General features: G+C 44.9%; 1 protein-coding gene across 1 annotated transcript in view; it reads left to right on the forward strand.

Annotated features, from left to right (window-relative positions):
* Positions 1 to 6,085, forward strand: part of LGALSL (lectin, galactoside-binding-like) — a 6,263-nt gene extending 178 nt beyond the window's left edge. Inside the window, exons 2-4 of the mRNA XM_010017163.1 lie at positions 40 to 128; positions 594 to 771; positions 3,677 to 6,085. Coding sequence (XP_010015465.1) covers positions 40 to 128; positions 594 to 771; positions 3,677 to 3,820 — 411 coding nt within the window. The 3' untranslated portion in view covers positions 3,821 to 6,085. The remainder of the gene's footprint in view (positions 1 to 39; positions 129 to 593; positions 772 to 3,676) is intronic.
* The last annotated feature ends 2,478 nt before the right edge of the window (positions 6,086 to 8,563 follow it).

The raw sequence follows: 8,563 nt of genomic DNA on the forward strand, positions 1-8,563 counted from the left end.
GGCTGATGCCGAGTTGACCCTTGCCGCTGTCCTTTCCAGATCGTCCCCTTCTGTGGGCACATCAAAGGAGGAATGAGGCCGGGAAAGAAGATCTTAGTTATGGGCATAGTGGACCTCAACCCCGAGAGGTAACGCCCGGGCAGGGCTGCTGGGCCCGGGGAGGGGGCGAGGGAGGGAGCCCACATTCAGGCACACAAACACACACACATACACACGGATCCCTCCTTTCTGCAAAGGGATTATTTTTATCGCTTTAAATATAGCATGCTGATTTCTCCTTTGACCCATAGAGGGGGCATTTCTTTAGGGATCCTGTTTCCATACATTTCCCTTGGGAGTAAAGGAGCATATAGAGCATATATATGTGCATATATATACACATGTATATGCACAGTGCATATGCACACACATATATATATATGCTATAACCATGTTCTTGTCCCTGCTGAGCTTTTGGAGCATTCCCTGAATGAGCTGCCACCCCATCCTGTGCCACTATACTGGTTTTAGTAAGCTGAGAAATGAGACTGGCGGCATTTGGGGCTTATTTCGCTGCTTCTGGCTGAATGAGAGCTGATCTGTTTGTGTTGCAGCTTTGGCATCAGTCTGACTTGCGGGGAGTCGGAAGATCCTCCTGCGGATGTAGCCATTGAACTGAAAGCTGTGTTTACAGACAGACAGTTTGTCAGAAACTCTTGTGTAGCTGGAGAATGGGGAGAAGAGCAATCATCTATTCCTTACTTTCCTTTTATACCGGACCAGCCTTTTAGGGTGAGTACAGGATGACAGCGGCATGCACCATATCTGATAAAGTGCAATTTGATCAGAGTCGCAGCAGAACCTGACTTGCCTCTGGTGAAATCCCAGTGGAGCTCACACCTTCTTTGGTTGAGACACCAGTTGCAGGGTTGTTTGTCTCGATCAGAAGTTGTGTGGAGGGCCCGCTGCTGTGTGCAGCTCCTGGCGGTTCAGATGGGGCTACGAACACCTCACCGGGGTGCTATGACAAGTCGCAGGTTGTAATTGTGTGTGATGGAGTGCACTTCCTGAGCTTAGTTTTATAGCTGTAAATTAAAAAGTTCCTCTATATTATTAGTACATTACAAGTGCATTCTTATTAGCGGAGAATGTAAATACTCTGTGAGACTGCTGTATGTTTTGATGGTTTTCTTAATGGACAGTGTTTGCAGTTTAGTGCTGCTCATAAGGAGCTCGTTCATCCTTTGTCTCCAGGGGTGTTACGCTGAGGTTGACCGTAGCCCTTCGTGTTAGCAGATTAAACAGCTAAGCAATAGTGGTATTCTTTTCTGAACCCTGGGATTAAATCTCCTGACAAATTTAAGCCTGTAGCCACTTGAAAACAGTGTACATGGAAATGCTGTGGTGCTGTGGATGGACTGGGTTGACCTAGAAGCAGATTCCCATCTGTAGTGTTTATGGTTATGTGAAGATGTCTTTGCAAATCAAGACTAACAAAGTATGCAGCTGCAGAGGGCCACTTCTCTCTCAGCGGCTTCACTACACTCAGAAAAAAGGCTGCATGCCTTTTGCATGCGGCTGACCCAGAAAAACCTTCTTTCTCCTCCCCACCCCTCTTGCAAAACCTCACTGGCCCCTCTGCTAAATGCCAGTGCTCTGACCAGCTGCCAAACCCTCTTAATCCTTCTTGCCCCCAAGATAATCTCCCCCAGCCCCAAAAACTAACCATCTCCCCAAGATGAGAGGGTGCTTATGACTGGTTTTGCTGCAAATTGATTGCGCTCTACTTGCTTCTACAAACTCTCCCATCAGAACTGGCAACACCCATTGGTGCGTGTGGGAAATGCACTTGAAAGAGCTTGGAGGCTTGGTCCTGCTCTGGCTGAGAGGGTTATCCTACCCTGCTGCAGTGGGTGGTGGCTGGGCCCTCAGACAAGCCAAATTACCCAGAGCATGGTTTTTGGGTGTCCCCAAAACTAGTGACAGCTGACATTGGAGGACAGCAATATTGCACCTTGGTATGAAATACTATAGCAAGGGAGTCGTTCTTTTTTATTTCCTCCTTTTTTCCCAACTGCATAAATGGAATTTAGGCTCCCAATTGACTTTGTACCTTTGATGGTTTCCCTCTCAGCGAATAAATGAGACTATTAAGTGTTCTTGCCAATTACTTGTGATCTAGTCCAATTATCGTTCTGGCGTGGCCTAGGGTGATCTGGAAAAACGGATCAGAAGCAGTGTTGAGGCTAACCATATCTTTTACATAACAAGGCCTAAGGCGGGATGTGCCTGCTGCAGTGACACAGGAGATAGGCAGCAGCACAGGCACTTCCCTACTACGTGGTGCGCTACCAGGTCCCCAGGAGTTTAAGCTCTTCTGCTCTGTCTGCTGCCACTTCCCCCAGTGCAACGTGTCCTAAGTCAATTGGGCTTTGGCTCAGTTTGTCACTGGCCCTGTGCCCAATTTTATACGCTGTAATAGCAGCAGAGTCAAGTGCCTGGAAGCAACCCTTCACTCCAAGCTACTGGCCTCTTGAAATGACCAAGGACTTACACGTGGTTTTGCTGCAGATTTTCTTCTTAACCTGTCTGGACCTGGAGGTCTCCCAGGGCCTGTAGAAGTGCACGTTCTGCGCCCTCATATCCCTGCTTCCTGCTCTGCTCCCTGCTGAGGCAGCTTCAGCAAAGCTTAACTACAGGGCACCCTCTCAAGCCACCCCTAACATCAGGAATCTCCCAACCTGTCCAAGCTTGTTCAGCTCCAGGCGTTGTTGCTTTTCCAGAGCATTTCTGCAGGGCTCTAGGGAGGAGGAATGAGCTTGTGTCCTTCCCTGATCCTGTTTGTGCCTCATGTGAACTGTCTAGCTAAATTCAAGCCATCCGTCATCACTGCAGCTCCAATATGGAGTCTAGTCCAACAGGGAGTCTTGAGCTGACTGCAGCCACAACAGTGAAAGCTTTTTAGTTCCACAGCAGCTCTGTGAGTATGTGTTGCAGGGGAGGGCAAAGCTATCCCCATTCTCATGTTCACTCCCTTCTGGTAAATTAACGTAAGCATGGAAAGAATTGCAGAGGGAACTGCCCCCTCATTCTGCAGCAAAAACATTGTGCAGCAAAAACATTCTGCAGCAAAGAATGCAAGATTTGGATTGGAGATGCAATTTCTTTCCCCTGTAATAAGCAGTTTGAGTCTGTTTCTGGCATTATTCTAAGAGGCAAAGCCTCCCTGATGCCAGTGGGACTGGGTTCCATTTAGATTAGACATTAGGAAGAAATTCTTCCCCATGAGGGTGCTGAGGCGCTGGCACAGGTTGCCCAGAGAAGCTGTGGCTGCCCCATCCCTGGCAGTGTTCAAGGCCAGGTTGGACACCGGGGCTTGGAGCAACCTGCTCTAGTGGAAGGTGTCCCTGCCCGTGGCAGGGGGTTGAAACTGGATGAGCTTTAAGGTCCCTTCCCACACACACAGTTCTGTGATTCTATGATTCTGATGTCCCTGTGAAATAATAGCAGATCCATCATAGCATAACTGGTGTCACGGGGACAAACTGGTCTCAGCCCTGGCTGTTACGTGGCACATAGATAGCAAAATGTTTAATTGCACCAACGCTACTTAAAGGCTAACAGAGAGCTCTTTGTCTTCTGTGAAGTAACTTCCCAGTTACACAGTGAACAACATGCTTCATTTTAATTTTCACAGGTTGAGATACTTTGCGAGCATCCCCGTTTTAGAATATTTGTGGATGGACATCAGCTCTTTGATTTTTACCACCGTATTGAAACACTGTCAGCAATTGACACAATAAAGATAAATGGAGATCTTCAGCTTACAAAACTTGGCTGAGCTTGTGAGGACTGCAGATTCCAAACCGGCTCAGGTGCCACCATCCGTTTGGAGAAGCGACAGCCAGCTCTGGACACAGCTATGGTAGGAGGGCTGCCCTGTTCCTTTTCCGCATGCAGTTCTTCACTCCTGTGCCGATGAACCGGGCTGTTGTTTGTCCTAATGAAGAACACTGTTGGTTAATAGACATTGAGCCGTTTTTCTTGGATCAAAATAGCCTACCTATACTGGATAATCAAATTGCAATGGATGCAGAAAGACTTGCACTCTTGTTTCAAATCTCACAGAAAGGCAATTTCTGAAACACAGCGTTAAAACTGGTTACTGAACAGCAGTGACAACAGCAACGACAACAAAAAGCTTTTCTTTTGCAAATATTGTTTCTGCACTGAAGTGGAGTAGTGTAGCACAACATAGGGCCACGTGCTGATGTCCTTACCTGGGGCCTGAGCCTGGTTCCATGGAAATCAATGGCAAAACTCCCACTCACTTTAATGGGGTACAATCAAACTGTCTAGTCCTTAGTCAAGCACAATTCCTGCTGATTTCTATGGGATTTTTGCACATGCCTGGGCACCAGCTCTTCTGCTGGTCCAAATCAGCATCACCTCCATGGCTCGCATGGAGTTTTGCTGATTGCTCCCAGCAGCAGACTTGTCCCAAGGACTGTGCAAAAACTGAATGAGGGTATGAGGACACTGCCTGTGTATTTTAGTCAGGGTATTTGCATAGAATGTAGATCGTTACGAGTTTTTGCACAACGTATTGTTAATACCATTTTTAAAGCTTATCTGTAGTTTATTTATTTATACTCATTGTATGTATTAATAGTAAAAATGAACAACCTTACTGATGGTGAAGAACAGCAAAAGTGTAAACATTTTGAATGTACAAAATGTCTTAGGTTCTTTGGGTAAACTTTACATATCAGTCTTCAAAAATCCTGTTTCCTGTCGAGCATTTAGTTACATTTTAATGGAGCCCTCTAGGCCCTGGGAAAGTGTGGGCATGGTAGTTGGTGGGGGTGGGGGGACCTCTTTGCATATTCACTCAAAACTGCTTTTCAGGGCTTACTAACTTTGCTGCACAGGATAGGTTTGAGTTAAAATCAATCCATTTAAAAAACAAACCAGCAAATTTGTAGGTTGAACCGTGCTTGTGTAACCTGAGAAAAAGTTCAATTTGGCAGCTTCTTGGTTGAGGAGGAGAACCAGCCTCTTTCCAAGGGAGATGGGAGATTTTCTGCACTTGTTTGAGAACATATTCGGCCTTTGATATGACAATTAAAACTTGTCTAGACAGCCAAGTTATTAATGCTTGAAAATCAGCTACTGCACATGAATAATAACTTTTCAAGTAGCTTTTTAAATAGTAGGTATAGCTGTATAAACACAGTCATTGCGCTACACTATGAATGAACACAGCCACTTTTCTTGACTTCTTTAGGACTAAATACACTTTTTTCCTTGGCTGCTCACAACAGACTGTTACTGGTCTTTCTGAGTAGTTATAATCATGATAGAAACATGTATTTAGACAATTTTGAAAACATGTAATATAGGGACTTTCTAAGACACAGAATATAAAAACATCCTTTGTAGCACTGTATTTAAAGAGAAAAAAAAAAAGAAGAATCTCACAAAGAGAATTATGTTAAACCTGCAATAAAGCTGTGGTTTAAAGCAACCCGAACTGGAATACCCAAAGTTAAGGGTAGAATGCCAGTTGCAAAGCCTCATTTTGTGCTAATATGGCCTGCAGTTAAGAAGCCTTAGACTGCAAGCTGAAATTCCAACTGTGGCTCTAGTCCAAAGCCTGTTGAGGTCAATCAGAGTCCTCTGAGCACAGAAGCCTGATTCTTATTTCATGCAAGTGCAAATCTCTTTGCAAAGCCAGGGTGGTGTTTTTGCTGCTGCATTTGAGTTAAGAATCAAGCTGCCACCTATAAAATACAAGTTAAAAATCAAATTTTAGCCTTAACATTGACATTCCCTGACTTTTCCTTCTTTTTTCCAAACTGAGAACCTGTCGTTTTCCAGATGATCTTTTTATCTGGTGTGTGGCTTTTAAGTTGTACATCAGATCCTATTTGTACTCCAGATTGAATATGAAATGTTCCTGTCTTGCTCTGTTTTTACTCTTTTACATGATACATGATGACTCTGTCATTTTTCCATTGTATAAAGAATGCTGACAGTGTTCCAGTACAAGATATATTCTTAAAAATTATGATAATGATGATAATAAAAATCCAAGGGAAAGGTGCTTCTACATGAGGTGTTTGGATTTGTCTCCAGCTTGGAAATGCTCTATGGTTCCAAAGCAGATGCAGGCAGAAGATGAATTCTGTTTGGAGAGATATTTAGCACTCTCCCTGCATAGTGTTTGCTCCAACTACAGATGTAAAGCCAGGTTTGCTGATGTAGTGCCATTGCCTGAGGCTGTCTTCCTAGGCCAGTGGGCCAAAAGTAGGAGGCTGGAGGGAGTAAGTAGCACCATGACCCTACAGGAGCACAAAACCAAACAGGATCTATCTCCCTGACAGCACACCAGTAGAGATATCCCCTCCATGCCTTTACTATACCCCAGAAAAAGCAATTTGGCTGACCTCAGTTTTCAGCTACTTGGGATTCCTGTTAGGTTAGCACAGCCTTCAGACTTCTGCTATCATTGCATGGGCTCAGCACAGCACAGTGCCTTCACCAGGGATGCTGAGATGAACTCAATGCACCACTGCCCGTGGTGTCTCTGTCAGGAGCAGTCGCCCAGGAACACTGCCTGGCCTCTGTTCCCACCCACTGCACCACGCACTCCCATTTGTTCCTGCTCCAGTACATTTCTGTCTCGGGAAAATGCTTTTTTGAACCCAATTCTGGTTTTGTCTTTACATAACTCTGCAGCACCCACCGCCTGATTCTGCCCTGTTGTGGTTTCTGAGCCAGGCTTTGAGGCAAGGAGGACTGTGAACCCTCTTCTGAGAGGTTGTGGTTTGGCTGAGAGCTCAGGAAAGGGCAGAAAGTCACAGTTAAAGATTCCACATCTATTTGTCTGTCTAATACCAGTTTGGAAGCCTTTTTACTTTTCTTTTGCTCTTGGGCAGTATCAGGCTATAGCAAGTGAAAGAAGGGTAATGTCTATGTAACCAAAGGCTGTCACATGCATGCTTGGCTTACACTGGCTGGTTGTGTTCAGAAGCAACTGCTGAACAGGTCCATGTGCAATGTTAACACAGACGAAATCTTGGCCTTAAACGCTTCTGTTCAGTTGGACCTTGAGCCAAATCCAAATGTTAATCCTTCCCTGTGAGGGTGCTGAGGCGCTGGCACAGGTTGCCCAGAGGAGCTGTGGCTGCCCCATCCCTGGCAGTGTTCAAGGCCAGGTTGGACACAGGGGCTTGGGGCACCCTGCTCGACGGGAAGGCACCCCTGCCTGTGGCAGGGGGTTAGAACTGGATGAGCTTTAAGGTCCCTTCCAACCCAAACCATTCTGTGATTTTATGTTTAAGATGGGAGATTATTCAGATCTTCATTGTGGATATAAACCCTACTAGACCTGAAATAAGACTATTTTCAAATTGGGCCAGGTTTTCAAAATGTTTTCCAGTAGGGACAAGTAGTCTGAGAGCTTCTTGCAAGCTGCAATTCTTCAGAACTAAGTGAGTGTGTGAACCAACTTCTGAAATCTTAGGTTAGAAGTTATTAGCTGTATATTTCCATGGTTTCCTCTGAATGAGGAAAACTCATTATGAAATGAAAAAAGCCTTGAATGGGTAAAATCCATGTGGAGTGGAATCACCCAACTTGGCAAAGCTTTATTTTTTTCCAAAGAGGAAAAAGCAACAACCAAAAAACCCTGACCAAATTCTTTAGCTGTGTTTGGAATGGGCTGTGATAAAGCTGATTTAATTAAAAATAAAAAGGGGGGGTGAGTTATTGCCTACTCAGAAAGAACCTTGAAATACTTCAGTGTCATGTGAGGTAGTCTGTGTCTAAACATACTTCACAGAACCACTTTTTCACAGCCAAGTTGTTAAAAATGTTACAAAATACCTTCTTTTGGTGTCACAATTAGAAATGGTTGCCCCACCTTGAAAGAACATTTTGTGCTAAATATTCATATGTTGTCTATGTGAACTTGCACTAACATACATTATATTCTTCCTCCCCTCCTTGACTAGCTTGAGAAGAAATAGGCGTAATATTGCTAAACCGGTTGAATGTGACATCTGCTTGAGGCATAGCATCTTTCTCAAGGGCTGTTTTGAGTAAACAGCCTGAAAACCAAAGGGAGAGCCTGATTCACCATTCTGCTGTGCCAGCTTTCCGCCCCTGTCACTCTCCTGCTGTGAGGCTGAAACCGAAGCCCTGAGATTTTAATGTGACGGAGCAGCACTGAGATTTTTATCTTCTGGGATTTAGAACTATTCACTGTGGAGGAAACACGAATAGAGTAGCCACGGCACTCCCAAGCTTGGTAGTAGGGCTGGGTTGCATGATGTGCTGTAGTCCTAAGGGAGTATGAGTTCAGAGGGAGGTAGCAGGCATTTCAGAGCCAGCCAAGAACACAGGCTGTGGAGCTGCATGACAGTTTCCCAGGGATGGGCATTTGCCATCTTCTGCAACCTCGTAAGAGGACACACAGCAAAAAAACAGTGTTGCTTACAAGTTTGGAAGGCATGAATAAGTTCATGTTCCTACTCGCCTTCTTTAAAAGAGGCTCCCAAGTAAGTAATAGGAAAATTTA

The sequence above is a fragment of the Nestor notabilis genome, unplaced genomic scaffold (assembly GCF_000696875.1).
Source record: "Nestor notabilis isolate BGI_N333 unplaced genomic scaffold, ASM69687v1 scaffold5156, whole genome shotgun sequence".
Classification (NCBI taxonomy): Eukaryota; Metazoa; Chordata; class Aves; order Psittaciformes; family Psittacidae; genus Nestor; species Nestor notabilis.